This window comes from Mesocricetus auratus, unplaced genomic scaffold, assembly GCF_017639785.1.
Source record: "Mesocricetus auratus isolate SY011 unplaced genomic scaffold, BCM_Maur_2.0 Super-Scaffold_4256, whole genome shotgun sequence".
Lineage (NCBI taxonomy): Eukaryota > Metazoa > Chordata > Mammalia > Rodentia > Cricetidae > Mesocricetus > Mesocricetus auratus.
The window spans coordinates 78,722,499-78,742,479 of record NW_024429182.1 but is presented as its reverse complement, the minus strand read 5'-3'; the positions used below and the strand labels follow the sequence as shown (position 1 = coordinate 78,742,479).

General features: G+C 37.4%; 1 protein-coding gene across 1 annotated transcript in view; it reads left to right on the top strand.

The window, feature by feature from the left end:
* The window catches only part of LOC101827880 (ATP-binding cassette sub-family A member 3-like), a 154,479-nt gene that overhangs the window by 37,382 nt on the left and 97,116 nt on the right, over positions 1–19,981 (top strand). The window contains 3 exon segments of the mRNA XM_040733185.1: positions 3,095–3,354; positions 5,815–5,931; positions 6,640–6,757. Coding sequence (XP_040589119.1) covers positions 3,095–3,354; positions 5,815–5,931; positions 6,640–6,757 — 495 coding nt within the window.

Here is a 19,981-nt window from a genome sequence, read left to right as displayed (position 1 = left end):
TGGAGCTTGGCCCAGTCTTGTCTGTGGATCTCTGCATATTCTTCTATCTGGGGTCATCCTTGTGGATTCCTTGGAGTTTCCCTGGTACCAAGCTTCTCCATAACCCCAAAATGGCACCCCTATCAATACATCTCTTTCATTACTCCCCTCTATCCCACCCCCAACCTACTGAACTCAATCCCTCCATGTTCCCACCCACTTGTACCCCCAGTTTACCTAGAAAATGTCCTCTATTTCCCTTTCCCAGGGAAATATGTGCATCCCTATTTGGGTCCTCCTTGTTATTTAGCCTTTCTGGGGCTGTAGACTGTAGTCTGGCTATCCTTTACTTTATACCTGATATGTACTTATAAGTGAGTACATACCATGTTTGTCTTTCTGGGTCTGTGTTAACTCACCCAGGATGATTTTTTTTCTAGTTCTATCCATTTGTCTGCAAATTTCATGATGCCATTGTTTTTGATCACTGAGTAATAACTCCACTGTGAAAATGTACCACGTTTTCTTTATCCATTCTTTGGTTGAGGGGCATCTAGGTTGTTTTCAGGTTCTGGCTATTACAAATAATGCTACTATGAACATAGTTGAGCAAATGTCCTTATGATATGATTGAGCATTCTTTGGCTATATGCCCAAGATTGGTATAGCTGAGTCTGGAGGCATATTGATTCCCAATTTTCTGAGAAACCACCATATCAATTTCCAGAGTGACTGTACAAGTTTGTACTCCTACCAGAAGTGGAGGAGTGTTCCCCTACTCTACATCCTCTCCAACCTAAGCTGTCATTAGTGTTTTTACCTTAGCCAATCTGACAGGTATGAGATGGTATCTCAGTTGTTTTGATTTGGATTTCCCTGATGGCTAAGGATATTGAACAGTTCTTAAGTTTATCTCAGCCATTTGAGATTATTCTGTTGAGAATTCTCTGTTTAAATCTGTACCCCATTTTTAATAGAATTATTTGGTATTTTAATGTAGTTTCTTGAGTTCTTGATATATTTTGGAGATCAGCCCTCTGTCAGATGTGGGTTTGTCTGGTGAAGATCTCTTCCAAATTTGTAGGCTGCTTTATCTTATTGACAATGTCCTTTGCTTCACCCAGGCATTTTAGTTTTAGGAGGTCCCATTTGTTAATTGGCAATCTCAGTGTTTGTGCTACTGGTGTATATTCCGTAAGTTGTCTCATGTGCCAATTCCTTCAAAACTAATTCCCACTTTCTTCTATTAGGTTCAGTGTAACTGGATTTATGTTGAGATCTTTGATTCACTCGGACTTGAGTTTTGTGCAGGGCAGTAGATATGAACCTATTTGCATTCTAATACATGCCTATATCCAGTTATATATGCCAGCACCATCTGTTGAAGATGCTTTCTTTTTTCCATTGTATAATTTAGCTTCTTTGTCAAAAATCTGGTGTTCGTAGTTGTGTGAATTTATGTCAGGATCCTCATTTCGATTCCATTGATCCACCTTTCTGTTTTTATGCCAATGTCATGCAATTTTTATTACCATAGCTCTATAGTAGAACTTAAAGTCAGGGATGGTAATAACTCTGGAAGTTTCTTTTTCATACAGGATTGCTTTCATTGTCCTTGTCTATTTTTTCATTTTTCCATATGAAATTGAGTATTGTTCTTTTGAGGTCTGTAAAGAATTGCGATGGGATTTTGATGAATATTACATTGAACCTGTAGATTGCTTTTGGTAAGTTTGCCATTTTTACTATGTTAATCATGATAATCTATGAGCATGGAAGATCTTTCCATTTTCTCTGGATGGTTTTTTCTAGTTCATTCATTTGCCTGCAAATTTCAAGATGTAATTTATTTATTTATTTATTTTTACTGCTGAGTAATACTCCATTTTGTAAATGTACCCCATTTTCTTTACCCAGTTGAACGTATTCTTTTTTTTTCTTTCTTTTTTTTTTTTTTTTTTTTTTTTTTTGGTTTTACGAGACAGGGTTTCTCTGTATTGTTTTGGAGGCTGTTGGTCCAGCCTGGCCTCGAACTCAGAGATCTGCCTGCCTCTGCCTCCCAAGTGCTGGGATTAAAGGCATGTGCTGCCACCACCCAGCGACCCAGTTGAACGTATTCTTACCCTGGTATTTATACATCTGAGTTTTGGATGATTTTAGCTGTGAGTGTTGATTCTTGTATTGTCTTTATTGGATGGGTGCTTAGTTCCTTTATTATCTGTTCTTTAATTATTTTGTCCAGAATAGCCAAGGGTTCTGACGATTGTCAGGTTTTCTGGTCCAGTAGTGTTACATCAGGTGAGGTTTATGGGGGTTTGGGTGTCTAGTTACAGCCTACTATCCTGTTCTTCTGACTGGTGTGGGCTGTACCTGTGCCTATGGAATCTGTTCTTCAAGCTGATGTGGGTTGTGCCTGTGTCTGTGTAGTCTGCTGGGGTTTCAAGGGAGGGTTGTCCATAGAGAAGATGATTTGGTGGGTGGGTTGGGTGACTCTTGGCGGAACAGAATCCAGTGCATGGCATTGATGGTGGTGCAGCCTGGAGGCAGGTTTCTCACCTACACCAACTGCTGGGGACTGCACTAGTGCAATAGAGTTCCCCCAGATTTGGGGGGAGGGCCCAGATGCCTTGCTGATGTTGAAATGAGGTATGCCCTCAGGTTTAGGGTCTGGAAGTTGGGGCAGTTCAGCTGGGAGGTCAGTTAGTCATCTGTTCCTTCCAATTGGAGTGGGTTATGCCTGTGTCTATGGAGACTGCTGAAGTTGCAGAGGAAGACTGGCCACTGAGAGGACAATCACATGGGTGGAGTTTGGTGGCAGAGTGGGTCTTTGAGGGAATAGAATCTAACTAGAGCTGGCAGCAGTGGTGCTGCAGCCTGGAGGTAGGTCTCTCACTTGCTAGCTGGCTGCTGGGCACTGCCACTTGCAAGTTTTAGTAATCTTAATATTTTAATTTTTGGAAGACAAAAATCCTATTCAGCCAAAAAAAATGTCTTTTATGTCAAATCTATGGTTGGTTCTGTATGTTGAAAGCTCAAGTTTATTTGCATTTCCTTCTTCATATGTCTGAGTTGCTCCTTAGTCTGTTTTATTTTGACCATGATTTTTCTCAAACAGGATATATCAGGGAAGGATTCCTGGCAGTACAGCATGCCTTGGATATGAGCATTATGTTGTATCATGAAAGCAATGCTGGGAAAAAACTATTTGATGAAATTAACGTTCTCATACAGAGATTTCCATACCCAGCTCATCCTCAGGATAAATTACTTTGGATCTCCAGTCCTTTCATCCCCTTGATGTTCATACTTATGTTCTCTTCCATTGTACTTTCCATCATGCGATCCATTGTGTTTGAAAAAGAAAAAAGATTAAAGGTAGTATCACTTAATTTCTGATAGTTTCTGTAAAAAAAAAGAGCATATGTATATATGTACACACACACACACACAGCCTGTGGATATCTTTTGAAAAGTTACTACCTCCTTGTATGCATTCAGCATTTCTGGATATTTGTTATATCCCAGCAGAGCAGCAAGAGACCCAAATACAGAAAAGTGAGTCTTGATGATACCAACCTCACAAGCTAGAAAAGATTTAGAGACAGACTTAAAACAGGAAAGCAACATAGAAGAAAACCGGAAGTCAAGGAGGAGGACAAGAAATATTACTAGATGAAGTATTTTATACTTAGAATTTCAAATATAACTCAGCTCTGGTCCATTAATATCAATATCCATTTGCTTTTACTATGTTCAAGTTTTCAACAACAACAAAAAAGGTTACTGTACAAATAAAAAAATCAACAAACAGTAAAGCAATGCAAAGAAACAAATTGATCATCAGTAGTAGACTTAGGTAAGACACAAATGTTGGACATAGGGGAAATTTCATAAAGCCCCACCCCTAGATGGAAGAGTCACATTCAATCAAATGGCTGTTGAGATAGCAACAATCAGTTACTTGCCAGGGAGAAGCCTCCTGTTTGTTATCCAGTCCCATGTGGTCTGCCTTAGACATGTTTACATCTGAGCAACAACAGAATGGATTTAGTAGGGTGTGTGTGTGTGTGTGTGTGTGTGTGTGTGTGTATGCACATACGTGCATGTGTGCTTACATGACAGTAATAATTGAAGAAGTAGTCATGAATTTCAGGAATTTGGGGGTTGGACACATTAGGAGCTGGAGTAGGACAAAAAGGGGAATGAAAGTGGTATAATACAGTATTCATATAAGAAATTCATATAAAAATACATAGATGGAAATATCAGACAGGTATTTTAACTGTGCTTAGTATTCTACTGTATATGTTGAATTATCCAAAATTTTTGAAGTTTTATGGGTATTTTTCACATTTTTATTTAGTGTATGTATCCACTCACATGTGAAATGGCATGTGTAGAAGTCTGTAGACAACTTTCAAGAGTCAGTTCTCTCTACCATGTGCTAATTAAGGATCGCATTCAGGTTGTTGGGCTTGTCAGGCATGGAAACAGGCACCTTTGCCTGCTGAATCATCTCTGCAAACCCAGAATTCTTTATAGCATCTTAATTTCTGAGTTTCACTAGAATCGTGGGGTTCATATGTACTTATACTTAAAATGTGCATTTGTTGCAGTGTGGTAAAGATACAGAGGTAATGAAGGTACAGTATGCCTTTGAAAGAAAGCAGCCTATATAATATATTTCCATAAGAGAAATTTTCAAAAGAAAACATCCCAACAGTACTTAGGAATGCCTTTAACAAGTATATCCATTGATAAGTAAAATAAGGAAAAAACTAGAAAAAATGAACTCAATATTTGAGATTATAAAAACTGAAATGTAGAGAGAAAAATGTAAAATTCCAGAAGAAAGCATCCAAAAATATAGAACTATATCAAATGATATTAACACATATAATTGGATTCCTAAGAATGAGAAAATAAAACAAAAGGAATTAAAAATACTGGGAGAATTTCCAAAATTAATAACATATATTAAAATGCAGATGCAAGAAGCTCAGAGAACCCAAAGATAAATGTTGCATAAACATAAGTGTGCACACACCTGTGTGTACACACACACACACACACACACACACACACACACACATACACACACAGTCTCATTGTAGTCAAGTGGCTAAAACCTAAAAGTACGGAAAAAATATTGAAAGGAAATACCAGTAGAGGGGAAAGATACATGCATGCCTTTCTCTTAATATCCTGGAAGTAAAGCTTTTATAGGGGCAATTTATCTTACTGCTTGATGATTTAATTTGAAGGCCATTGAGATGGTTTATTACTGCACAAGTTTGATGACTTGAGTTCAGTCTTCAGATCCCACAGTAGAAGGAGGGAACCTGATCAATGGGATGTTTCCCATGCCTATTCTTGGTGTTCTTGGGGACTTTGTTAGACAGTCTATAGCTCTTGGGAACATCATCATTCCGTGTAGCATAACTTTATTCAAAACACGCGCACACACACACACACACACATATACACACATTTTTTCCTTACAAGAGAAAAGGGAGTAAGAGAAATAAATGACACTAAGGATGTGTAAAATAGATTAAAAAATAATTTGAAAATTTTTTGTAAGTCTCAGATGTAGAATTGATAACAATCTCCAAACTCAGAAAAAAAAAATATATATATATATGTTTTAAGAGAAATGCTGATCTTACTGCATAATTTTGATAACTTCTAAGCCTTGGGTTTTTTGTTCACTCTTAAAATAGAGATAATATTAACCATTTTTATAACCTTTGTAGTAAAAAATTCAAAAAAATCTGTGAATGCACTGTGAATTGCCAGACATAAAAACCTTGGTTTATGTTGACTGTCCTACAGGAATACCAGCTCATAATTGGGCTTAGAAATTGGATCATCTGGGCTGGCTATTTCTTCACATTCTTCCCTTTATATGCCATCATTATCCTTTTGATATGTGCATTACTCTTTTTCCAGGCAAGTATCCAGTTTCATGCTGTAAGACAGATAAAATTAATAATGATTAGTATGTGATGTTAAAACCACCTACTAAAGTATAAACATAAGAAGAAACAGGCAAAACTCAACTATTTTCAAAATATTATTTTACCATGTAACCGTTTTAAAAATATGTTTAATTATTAATTTTATTGTTTTTAAAATCTAGTGCATTTTATGTTGCTGTAAATCCTAATTCTGACATTAAGTTTTTTAGGAAAACATAATCTAATTTTGGCAATGTTGTAGTTTTATTTAAATTTTACAATGTCTTTTAAAATATAAAATTGAGTTCTACACTCATCCTAGCTGTACTTCCAGTGTTCTATACGTGCACATGGCAAATGACTACTGCAACAAGCAGGTGAGTTTCAATGGGTTGAGTCTGCCACACAGCCCAATGAAAGGAGAGATAAAATGCTGTGGACTTTCTGTTCCCAAGTAGAATAAAATGGTTTGTTTTTTTGTTTCATTGGTTGGTTTTTGTTTTTTGTTTTGTTTTGACTTCACTAAAAAATTCAGATTCTGCTTAGTCTCTCAACCAGACTTTAACTGCCTGTCTTTCAAGTCTCACCAGCAATGTGGGGTGATCTGTTTCACTAGGAACCATACTTTTGTCTCTTTGCTCATGTTTACAGAACACTAGTTGTAATGTACCTTATTTGATATATGATTGTTTTATTGTAGATTGCAGAGGAGCCAATCTTGCGATACAGTGACTGTAGTTTCATCTTTGTCTTTCTTATATGTTATGCCATCGCATCCATATGTTTTGCCTTTATGGTTAGCACATTCTTCAATAAAAGTAAGTGTATTTACAGTTCTCTTTAGCTAACTACTAGAGGCACTGCCTTGCATTCTAACATACAAAGTGAATTATACATGAAACAATTTGACAGGAGTTAGAGAGAACATTAAAAATGAATGTGCCCCAGGGTACATATAAAATGGTGACATTAGAACTATACAATATTTCCTGTAGAAGTTGATTAAAATTGCTACTGAAAGCAAGTACTTGCCGTATAGCAAGACTCTAGTAATTGGTTCTTTGTGAAAACTCATGTAAGAATTATAGGTGTCTTCAGATGACACCAAAAATGATCTAATTAGACATTCTATAGAAATATATTTAAATAACTATCAGGAAGTTAAGAGAAACAAAAATAATAATTTTAGTGGTGGAGGAATCAAAATAGTGGCAGACTTGAACTCACTAAATCAGTAATATCTTAAGTGTTAATTTTCTGAATACCAAAATTATAAAATATAGCCTTGATGGAATATCACTGTATTGATACAACATGTTTAGGATATGATTTTTTAAAAATTCATTGAAGCATTTATCTAATTATTCTTTATTAATAAAAAATCAGAGGTCAGGTATCAGGGTAAGAACTCGAATAACAGAGAAGCTGCAGAGAAGCCACCAGTGACCTCCTACCTCTTCCATTTCTTCCTCCAAAAGGACTGAGATCTTCTCTGATCCCTGCCTTACTACTTCCTCGGTGCTCCAAAACCTCTAGTGGCTAGCTAGTGTGTAGCTCTGCCTTCTAATTCAAAACATAAACTATTGCCAATAAAAATAACTGACATAGTAAGTACAATAACTATATACAAATGTATACAAATAAGAATTACATTAATGTCCAGTCAATTTGCATTTGGCAAATTCGGAGAAAATACTCCATTATCTATCCTATCTATCCTTATGTCCAAAGTGTTGTACATAATTCACTTTCTATTCTAACTTGTATCACCAACCCAAAATTATCTTTTTGTGTCTCTCAACCTTATTTGCTTTACACCTCTTTTTGGTGCTTCTTTTCTGAATTTGGTAGCCAGGAAAACTGTAACTATCTAGTCTTCAACTCTATAACAGACCTGAGAAGGATATAATATTACCTGAGTAAACAGGAAGTACAGAGCAAACAACTTCCAAAACTAAGAAATGACAGAAACAGCTGGCGGGCTAGACAGTCACCCAAGGTTTCTCTGCAACATTGAGGCATCCATCTTCAGCCTACAGGCTTACAAAAACTGACAAACCTTTCTGTAAGCCAGGAAGTTTGAAGGACTTCCCCACCTTGTCTTGGCAAAGTTCCACAATTGCTTTCTTTTGTGTCTGGCTTGTCCAACCTGAACAGCACACTGTCCTAAGTTGAGGCAAGGGTAATTTATTGCCCAGGGGTCATCTTTTGCCACAAAGAAGGCAAACTCCATATGGAGTGTCTTTGATTCCTTCCATCTTCTCTGGAGTAGACTGGTTCTGCCAGAAGCTGACATGTCTCCTTGTCATAAAACATATTATATTATTAAAACATCTTAAATGTTCATATTCTATAGATCTCTTAAGTGTTTGATGATCACTATCTATGTAAAATATATCTGTTTGATCTTGAAAACATACCTAACATGACTGAAAGTTTGACCGTAATAGGTGACTAACCTGCATTTCTTTATTATCCTAAATAATCTGTAGTAATAACTTTCAGGGACTAGAAATTTACATTACATTGTAAAATGAGCTACATGGGTACAACACCTTAAACAAGTAAAAGCATAATGCACAGTACATTATAGCAAAAATAACCTTGAATCTGTATCAATATAAAAATATCTTAAACAAGAATAGAAACATATACAGTGTAACAAAAAAACCTCAAATTTTTATCAACATACAAAAATCCGTACCAATGTGAAATATTTAAGACTAGTAGTTGCTTTTTGTTCAATGCAAAAAGCATTTTAAATGTCATATGCAGCATATCTCGAAGAGACTAAAGGACCAAAATTTGTTAAATACATCCAGAGTACAAAAACTTAATTCCTAGTTACCTGATGTAGACTCGAGCCCAAAATCATGTACAGGAAGCTTCAAGAAGCCTTTTTCTAGAATTAGTACTGTATATTACCATTAATATCATGACAGAAAGTTTAATATATACATATATAAATTTTGTAATTTTGATATAATATTTATACCTTAAGAAAAGTTTTAAAGAGTCAAAATAAAACCAAAGAATTATAAGATTAGTAGCAATAGAATAGTCCCCTAATCTTGGTTTTTCTTCTGTCTTATATCAGGTAGCACTTCTGGCATAAGTCAGAGATTTCAGATTTTCGTTCAACAAATATGCTTCGATTTAGAGAAGGAAATAGCCACATTCCAACCCCAAAATCAGTTTTAATTGTTAATTGAACTGGGACTACAAAAAAACCATTTGCCGTATTGTTTGTAGAGAACAATAGAAACAAATATTTGGGAAGACTCATGAAATTTTGTCCTGTTGGAAATGTGCTATACCAATAAGCCAATTTACTCTTTTTCTTGGGACATTTTCTCTGGATGATTCATCCTTTTTTCTTCAGATGCCACATTTGTGCAGTGGTCTTCAGATTCCTTAGTTGGATGCCTTCATTCTCCTGGAAAGACAAAAACAAAACCCTGACCCAACCCTGAGTTGGGGAGGTTCTGTTTTTTGGCAAATTATATCTGATCAATTGAAAAGCATTTGTTAGACTTATAAGCTAGTTTAGTTTGAATAGTCATGCTATCTAATGAACTATTGTCTGTGCTAATCAAGATGTCTCTTCGGTTTGAATCTAATCTTTATCAATTTTGATGGTATCCATAGTCTTTATTCTATGGAAACATAAGCAAAACATCTTCCCAAATGTAGCACATATCCTGGTTTCCATTCTGAAGTCAACACATCTTCAAAGTATAGAAGTTTTGGTTGATTTAATTCAGCAGTATTTTTCTATTATCCAATGTCTCTCTGCAGCTGTCATTCCTTTCTCATTAGCATTTTAAAATTTAAAGTTAATAAAGCATCATGCAATCTATCTCTGCAGGTCTTTATTATCAGTTTCTGTTTATTAAGCATATCTTTTAGAGTGCAATTACATCTTTCTATAATTGCTTGCCCTGTAGCATAGTGTGGTATACCTGTAATATGCTTTAAGTTGTAATATGAAAAAAACAACTGTTTCATTTTACTGGAAACATATGCTGGAACATTTTCAGTCTTAATTTGTATAGGTTTCCCCATGATGGCCATAACTTTTAATACATGTGTAATTACAGAATCAGCCATCTCAGAATTCAAAGCAGTTGTCCATTGAAATCCTGAATAGGTATATGTGGTATGGTGACATATTTTAATTTTCCAAACTCTGCAAAATTAAACAGCCATTCGCCAAGTTTCATTTTTTTGAGTACCCCTTGGATTACTTCCTGCAGACAGTGAAGTTTGGTTATGCAAAGAACAAGTAGGACATTGCCTTATAACTTCTTTGGCTTGTTGCCAAGTAATGAAAAAAAACCTTTTTCAACCCCTTGCTATTAAAATGGTGTTTCTTATGAACATTTTAGGTTTCTACATATTTCCTACCAGTAGCTGCCTTTTGCTAGAGGGCCTGGTAGACCTGCATGGGATCTGATATGTATTATATACAGAGGATGATTTCTATTTCTGGTTATTTATTGTAACTGAATAAATAACAAGGTTAATTCTGAATAATCTAGAATAAGCTCAGCAGTTTCAAATATAAAATAACTCTTTCTGCACATGGAAACTATATTAATTGGTTGTGGAAAATCTAATAATGCCATAAGAATAGTAGAAAATTCTGACTTTTAAACAGAATCATAAAGGCTTTGAGCCATTTTATTTAAATTTCCTTATATATTACCTACATTCCATCATTTTTATTATGTAGTTATTTAATCATTTAATTATTTTTTTATTTTAGAGAAACTTATTTACATATATATCCCCCATTCCCTTGCTCTCCCATCCTCCCATGCTTCCCACTGACCCCTGTACCCACCCCTACCCACTCCCCTGGGACAGTGAGACCCTTCAGGGGGGATCATCAAAGTCCATCACATCATTTGGGGGAGGGCCCAGGCCCTCCTTTCCATATCTGGACTGCAATAGTATCCCTCCTTAGAGAATGGGCTCCCAAAGTCCATTTGTGAACCAGGAATAAACACTGGCTCCACTATTAGAGGTTCCATAGACTGTCTTGGCCTCCTAGTTGGCATCCACATTCAGAGGGCCTGGTTTGGTCCAATGCCAGCTCCCCCACTTTACAACTAGTGTCTGCAGGCTCTCATTAGGTCAGGTCAACTGTTTCTGTGGGTATCTCCAGTTCTGTCTTGGTTCATTTGCTCATCTCTCCTCCCTCTCCACAACTGGATTCTGGGAGAATGACTCAGTGCTAGGCTGTGGGTACCTGTCATTTGTGTTTTTGATTTTATCCATTCTGACCAGTATAAAATGATATCTCAGAGTTGTTTTGAGTTGTATTTCCCTGATGGCTAAGGATGTTAAGCACTTTCTAAAGTGTCTTTCAGCCATTTTAGATTCCTCTATTGAGAATTCTCTATTTAGTTCTGCACCACACTTTTTAATTGGATTGTTTGATGTTTTGGTGGCTAGCTTCTTGAGTTCATTGTATATTTTGGAAATCAGCCTTCTGTCAGATGTGGGGTTGATGAAGATCTTTTCCCATTCTGTGGTCTGCCATTTTGTCTTTTGTCTTACAGAAGCTTCTCAGTTTCAGGAGGTCCCATTTATTGATTGTCAATCTCAATGTCTATGCTACTGGTGTTATGTTCAGGAAGTGTTCACCTGTGCCAATATGTTCAAGGGTACTTCCCACTATCTCTTCTAAGAGGTTCAATGTGGCTGGATTTATGTTAAGGTCTTTGATCCATTTGTATTTAAGTTTTGTGCATAATTATAGATATGGATCTATCTGTAATTTTCTTTATGTCTGCATCCACTTATGCCAGTACCATTTGTTGAAGATGCTTTCTTTTATCCTTTGTAAAACTTTACCGTCATTGTCAAAAATCAGGTGTTTGTAGGTGTGTGGGTTAATGAAGAGGAAACAGTGCAATGGGAAAAGGGGGGTCTAGGATACTTTATTAAATATAGAAATCACTTGGAGGAGAAGCTGGGAAATGGTCTGCTCTCTGAAGCATGGCCAGCATCCAAAAGAGATTTTACTTTCTCTTTTTGATATATCTCTTGCCTTTCCCACGTCCTTCTGTCCAAGCCCCAAATGGGTGTGGCCAGTATCCTGGGTACATGAGCTCTCCCCTACAATTCCCCTTTTAGTCTAGATAAAAGATTTAGACTTAATACAAAACTCAAACATATATAGCATATATACAAAGAAGATGATAAGCAAATTATAGTCTACTTATATCCTATCCTAAGTATATCTATCCCATCTAAACCCTAAACTTACATGAAAGAGATGCCCAAGTCTGAACACCCCCTTCCAATTCCGACCCTAAATAATTGAAAATTAACCCTATCCTGCAATATCAACAGTAGGGAAGGGGGGCGCATTATTCTCAAAATTACTTCCTGCTGAAATGGAATGACAACAACCTCATGGGATCCTGTAGGAAAAAAATGTTAGTGTAACGAAAGTCTCATTCACATTCAGTCTCTGTTGGCGGGAGATGCTTGATTAAAGTTCTTGACTGAAGTTATAATGTGATTGAAGCTCTTGTCTGAGGCTCTTGCCAGATTGTAGAAGGTACATCACATCAGTCCATTGGTCTAGAGTTGTGTAGAGCAATGTAGTCTCAAACCGGTTTCAGGATGGTACTCATCAGGTCAAATTGATGATGTGGGGCCCCATGTTCTTTCCAAAGTTTTTGAAGATTGCTGTTGGTAAATTCCTTGTTCTCTGTGGAAAAATCAAACATTAATGTTAACAGAGAAATTTTCATATGTATGCATACCAGGAAAGGCAACATTAAGGAAGACAGTAGGTATAAAGGAAATCAGACTTTCAGAGAAAGAACCGAGTATGAACAGATGACAGTCCCTAGATTTTGTTTTCTTCTGTCTTACATCAATGGCTCCTTGTTATAATACAGAAAATCTGAATTTTATTTTAACAACATGCTTGGATTTAGTGGAGGAGAGCCAAATCAACTCCAAAATCAGCTTCAGTTTAAGTGAATTGGGACTAAAAGAGCATTAGGAAGTAAAGAAAAATACATAAGTACAAGGTTCAGAGAATTGGCCATAGATTCTTGTTTGTTTGATGCTCCTTTGGGTAGCCATCCTCTCTTCTTCAGGTATCCATACATTCACTATTTTCTCGCTGCTTGGAGATGGGTTTTCCTGTGAAGGCAAAAGCAAAAAACTTCTCTTTCCCTTTATGAGGTCTCCTTACGTATAGTAGAATATGACTTTGTGGATGAGCTGTCATTTTTCATCTTCCAGAGGTTTCTCCTATTCAGATCGAATCTTGATCAGTTTTGATAGAACCCAAAGCTTTTCTTCTCCTGTGGAAACAAAGGCAAAACCCCTTTCCCAACGTAACATGTATCCTAGTTTCCAAACTGAGGTCATAATGTCCTTGAAATACAGTCTGATTTAGTTCAGAAGTTTTTTCTGTAGTCCAGTGTCTTTCTGCAGCTGTTTGTCCTTTCTCATTAGCGTTGAGAAAGTTCAATGTTAGTAAAGCATTATATGTAATCTGTGTTTGGGGGTCTTTGTTCCCCCTGGATGTTTATGAAGCATTTCTTTTAAGGTTTGGTTAGATCTCTCAACCATTGCTTGTCCTGTAGTATTATAAGATATACAAGTTACATGTTTTGTGTTATAATATTTGAAAAACTTCCAATTTACTGGAGACATATGCTGTAGCATTGTGATTTTTTATTTGTGCAGGTATGCCCATAACTGCCATCACCTCTAAGAGGTGTGTGATAATAGAATCAGCCTTTTCAGAGCTAAGAGCAGTAGCCCATTGGAAGCCTGAAAACGTGTGTATGGTATGGTATATGTATTTCAAACTTCCAAATTCTGGAAAGTGAAATACATCCATTTGCCAAATTTAATTTCTGCAAATACCCTTGGGATTATTGCCTACTGGTAATAGAGTTTGATTATAGAATGAACAGGTGGGGTAGTTTCTTAATATTTCCTTGGCTTGTTGCCAAGTAATAGAAAAATCCATCTTTAAGACTTTCCTATTAAATGGTGTTTCTTATGAAATTCGGAAGCTTCCAACACACCTCCTATTAATAAGCGATCAATCCCATCATTGCCTTGTGCTAGAGGACCTGGCAGACCTGTATGGGATATGTGTTATACATGTAGGATGAATTCTATTTCTTATAGTTTCCTGTAATTGTATAAACAAAATGAGGTTAATTCTATATCATCAGGAACAAATTCTGCAGTCTCAATGTGTAAGACAACTCTCTCTGCATACTGAGAATCTGTAACTATATTGAAAGGCTCTTTAAAATCCATAAGTACCTTGAGAATGGCATTCAACTCTGCCTTTTGTACAGAATTGTAAGGGCTTTGAACTACTTTACTTAAATTTCCTGATTTATAGCCTGCATTACATGACTTGTTTGCATCAGTGTAGAATGTAAGAACTCCAGAGATTGGCAATTTCTTACGATACATAGAAGGATCCAAATTGTTTTCTTTATGAATTTGATTCGCTCTGTTTTGGGATAATTGTTACTAATATTCCACAAAAGTTACTGCAATTGCACGTTGTTCAATTTCCATGAGTTTGTAGGGTTTCTACGATTTGTGTTGTTGTTGAAATCTAACTTTAAAGCATGGTGATCTGATACAGGGGGCTATTCCAATTTTTTTTGTATCTGTGGCAGTTTACTATGTTGCCAAGTAAGTGGTCGATTTTACAGAAGGTTCCATGTGGCACGGAAAAGAAGGTATATTCTTTTGTGTTTGGATGGAATGCTCTATAGATGTCTGTTAATCCCAATTGAGTTACAACTTCTGTTAGTTCTTTTGTTTCTTTGTTAAGTTTCTGTCTGATGGTCCTGTCAAGTGGTGAGAGCGGAGTGTTGAAGTCTCCTACTGTAAGTGTGTAAGGGTTTATGTGTGATTGGAGCTTTAGTAATGTTTATTTTGTGAATGTGGATGCCTTCAAATTTGGGACATAGATGTTCAGAATTGAGACTTCATCTTGATGGACTTTTTTCCTGTGATGAATATGAAATGCCCTTCTTCGTCTCTTTTGGTTGAATTTAGTTTGAAGTCTAATTTGTTAAATATTAGGATGCTACACCAGCTTGTTTCTTGGGTCCATTAGATTGGAAATTCTTCTCCCAACCCTTTAATCTGAGGTAACGTCTGACTTTCATTGAGATGTGTTTTGTATATACAGCAGAAGGATGAATTCTGTCTTCGTATCCATTCTGTTAGCCTGTGTCTTTTTATAGACAAGTTGAGACCATTGACAATGAGGGATATTAATGACTATTGATTGTTTCTTCTTGTTTTCTTGTTTCTTTTGGATTTATTAGTGGTAGTGTTATTGTATGTGGGTCCCCCCCCCGCTTTTTTCTTTTGGTGTTTAGTAAAGTGGGATTATCTATTGCCTATATTTTTGTGAGTGTAGTTATCTTTATTGGGTTGGATTTTCCTTCCAGTACTTTCTGTAGGATGGATTTGTGGATATGTATTGTTAAAATCTGATTTTGTCGTGGAATATGTTATTTTCTCTGTCTATAGTAATTGAAAGCTTTGCTGAGTACAGTAGTCTGGGCTGGCATGCATGTTCCCTTATCGTTTGTAGAACATCTATCCAGGACATTCTGGCTTTCATAGTTTCCATTGAGAAGTCAGGTGCAGTACAGATAGGTCTGCCTTTATCTGTTATTTAGCCTTTTTCTTTTGCTGCTCTTAATATTTTCTCTTTATTCTGTTGGTTTGGTGTTTTATTATCATGTGGCAAGGGGACGTCTTTTTGTGATCCAGTTTATTTGGTGTTCTGTTAGCTTCTTGTACTTTCAGAGGCATATCCTTCTTTAGGTTGGGGAAGTTTTCTTCTATTATTTTGTTGAATATGTTTTCTGTACCTTTGAGCTGTATTTCTTCACCTTCTTCTATACCTATTATTCTCAGGTTTGGTCTCTTCACAGTGTCCCATATTTCCTGGATATTTTGTGGTAGGGATTTTTTGGACTTGAGATTTTATTTGGTCGATGACTATATATCCTCTAGTGGTTCTAAAATACCTGAGATTCTCTCTTCCATCTCTTGTATTCTATTGGTTATACTTACATCTGTAGTTCCTGGTTGTTTACCCAGCTCTTCTTTTTCCAGCATCCCCTCATTCTGTGTTTTCTTTATTGCTTCTATTTCAGCTTTCAATCCTTGAACTGTTTGTTTCCTTCACTTGTTTGGTTGTTTTTTCTTGGCTCTCTTTCGATTCTTTAAGAGATTTGTTTATTTCTTGAATTTTTTGTTTGTCTTTTCCTCCATTTCATGTATTTTTTGTTTTTTCTTCTATTTCTTTAAGGGATTTTCTCATTTTTTTCTTTGAGGGTCTCTATCATCTTCATAAAATAATTTTTAAGGTCTGTCGCCTCTGCCTCATCTACGTTGGGCTTTTCAGGTCTTGCTGGTGTAGAGTCTCTAGATTCTGGTGATGTCATATTGGTCTTTCTATTGCTGAGTGTTTCTTATACTGTCGTCTTCCCATCCCTTCTTCAAGTGGATGCAGGTGGGGTCTCTCTGTCTCCACTGGTCTCCTGGTGGCATATGTGGGCCAAGACTTCAGTGTCTGCAAATCCAGATGGTCTGATTTCTCCTGGTATTCTCCACACTCAAGCAGAGCTCAGTGGATGAAGGGAGAGCCAAGAGTGGGGTGTGGCAGGACTCACATCCTTCCTGTCTCGGCAGGTCCACTCAATTCAAGGAGAAGACCCATGAAGATCGAGGTAGGGGGTGATGGACAGGAGTTGGGGCACAATCAGAGCCTGCATACACCTGACTTGGATCACGGCAGATGTTGGGGGAGTCAGGAGTGGGGCCAATTATTTTTTTATTAATTTCCTTTTTTACATTCCAATCCCAGTTCCCCCTTCCTCCTCTCATCCTGCTCTCCCCACACCCCCTCCCATCTGCTCCATAGAGAGTTTAAGGCCACCTCTAGGAAGTCTACTAAGTCTGTCCCATCCTCTCATTGACCTTCCCTCAATTTTTGCATCAATATAGAATGTCGGGTCTCCATAAATTGGTGTTCCCCATATGATGTGAGGAAAAATACAATTAGTTTTCTTTATAAATTGAAGTCTCTTGATTTTGGAATATTTGTTGTTAATCTCTCCCAAAAACTTACTGCAAGGTCTTTGCCAACGCACATTTTCTATCTATAATGAGGCAATTTCAGCATTAGTGAAAGGTACCACAATTACTGCTGGTTCTATTTTTGCTAACTGATTAAGTCTTAATTTTCCTTTCAGAATCAATTCAAAAACATAGGTCTTTAATTTTGTTTTATTCTATTTGTATGGTTAAAAAATCCATTCTAAGATATTATCTTCTTTCTGCATCAAAATTCCTGTAGGAGAATGAGTAGAAGGTAAATAACCAGAATACAGTCAAGCTCTGGATCCAAACCATACACGTGCACACCTTTTTTTTTCTTTTTTTTATGATTTTTTTATTCTTTTTTTTAAATTTAGATAAGAAACAAGGTTGCTTCACAAGTCAGTTCCAGGTCCCTCTCCTTTTCCCTCCCCTCCTCCCGTGCCCTCTCCCCATGCCCCCCCCCCCGTTATCCCCTCATTCCCCCAGGGAGGGTGAGGCCCTCCATGGGGGTGTCCATAGTCTGTCATTTCATATAGGGCAGGGCCTAGACCCTTCCCCAAGAGTTCAGGGTGAGAGTGCACCTCACATTGTTCTATGAGAGTCCAAAGTCCGTGTGTATACTTGGTATGGGTACTGATCTGCTGCCCAAGGCTCAATAGATTACCTAGGCCTCCTCACTGACACCCAGATTCAGGGGGTCTTGATCAGTCCCATGCTGGATTCCCAGGCTGATGCCTGGGATTCAAGAGTTAACCTTTGTCTGGTCAGCTGTTTCTGGGGATTAAACCAGCCCAGTCTTAATCCCTTTGATCATCAGTCCTCCCTCTCTGATACTGGCTTTCCTGAGTTCAGCTCAGTACTTAACCAGCCGCTAAATGTAGTTTCTGTTTCCCAGACTCTCTGGCCATAGGATTGTAGGCTGACACTCCCCAGATCTATGTCTAAAATCCATATATGAGAGAGTACATGCCATGTTTCTCTTTTTGTGACTGGGTTACCTCACTCAGGATGGTTTCTTCTAGTGTCATCCATTTGCCTGCGAATCTCAGGATTCCATTATTTTTTTCTGCTGAATAGTACTCCATTGTGTAGATGTACCACATTTTCTCTATCCACTCTTCGGGTGAGGGACATCTAGGTTGCTTCCAAGTTCTGGCTATTACAAATAAAGCTGCTATGAACATGGTGGAACATACATCTTTGTTGTATGAATGGGCATCTTTTGTATATATGCCTAAGAGTGGAGTTGCTGGGTCTTGTGGTAGGTTTATTCCCATTTTTCTGAGGAATCTCCATACTGCTTTCCAAAGTGGCTGAACCAGTTGGCACTCCCACCAGCAATGGAGGAGTGTCCCCCTTTCACCACATCCTCTCCAGCATAAATTGTCATTGGTGTTTTTGATTTTAGCCATTCTGACAGGAGTGAGATGGTATCTCAGAGTTGTTTTGATTTGCATTTCCCGGATGGCTAAGGATGTTGAGCACTTTCTCAAGTGCCTCTCAGCCATTTTAGACTCCTCTATTGAAAACTCTCTATTTAGTTCTGCAGCCCACTTTTTAATTGGGTCCTTTGCTGTTTTGGAGACTTGCTTCTTGAGTTCTTTGTAAATTTTGGAGATCAACCCTCTGTCAGATGTGGGATTAGTGAATATTTTTCCCATTCTGTGGGCTGCCTTTTTGTCTTGCTGACTGTGTCCTTTGACTTACAGAAGCTTCTCAGTTTCAGGAGGTCCCATTTATTAATTGTTGATCTCACTGTCTGTGCTACTGGTGTTATGTTCAGGAAGCTGTCTCCTGTACCAATTCGTTCAAGGGTACCACCCACTTTCTCTTCTATGAGGTTCAGTGTGGCTGGATTTATGTTGAGGTCTTTGATCCATTTGGACTTAAGTTTTGTGCATGGCGATAAACATGGATCGATCCGCATTCTTCTACATGCCAGTCTCCAATTATGCCAGCACCATTTGTTGAAGATGCTTTCTTTATTCCATTGTATATTTTTAGCTTCTTTGTCAAAGATCAGATGTTCATACGTGTGTGGGTTAATACCCGGATTTTCAATTCGATTCCATTGGTCTACCTGTCTATTTTTGTGCCAATACCAAGCTGTTTTCAGGACTATAGCTCTATAATAGAGCTTGAGGTCAGGGATGGTGATGCCTCCAGACGTTGCCTTGTTGAACAGGGTTGTTTTGGCTATCCTGGGTCTTTTGTTTTTCCATACAAAATTGATTATTGTTCTTTCAAGGTCTGTGAAGAATTGTGCTGGGATTTTAATGGGGATAGCATTGAATCTGTAGATTGCTTTTGGCAGGATTGCCATTTTTACTACATTGATCCTACCTATCCAAGAGCATGGGAGATCTTTCCATTTTCTGAGGGCTTCTTTAATTTCTTTCTTTAAAGATTCAAAGTTCTTACGATACAGGTCTTTCACTTGTTTGGTTAGCGTTACCCCAAGGTATTTTATGTTGTTTGTGGCAATTGTAAAGGGTGATGTTTCTCTGATTTCTCTTTCAGCCCTTTTATCATCTGTATATAATAGGGCTACTGACTTTCTTGAGTTGATCTTGTAGCCTGCCACTTTGCTGAAGGTGTTAATCAGCTCTTGTAAGAGTTCCCTGGTAGAGTTCTTTGGGTCATTGATGTAAACTATCATATCGTCTGCAAACAGTGAAAGTTTGACCTCTTCCTTCCCAATTTGTATCCCCTTGATCCCCCTTTGTTGTCATATGGCAATAGCTAGAACTTCAAGTACCATGTTGAAAAGGTATGGAGAGAGTGGACAGCCTTGTTTTGTTCCTGATTTTAGAGGAATTGCGTTGAGTTTCTGTCCATTTAGTTTGATGTTGGCTGTTGGTTTACTGTATATGGCTTTTATTATGTTTAAGTATGTCCCTGTTATC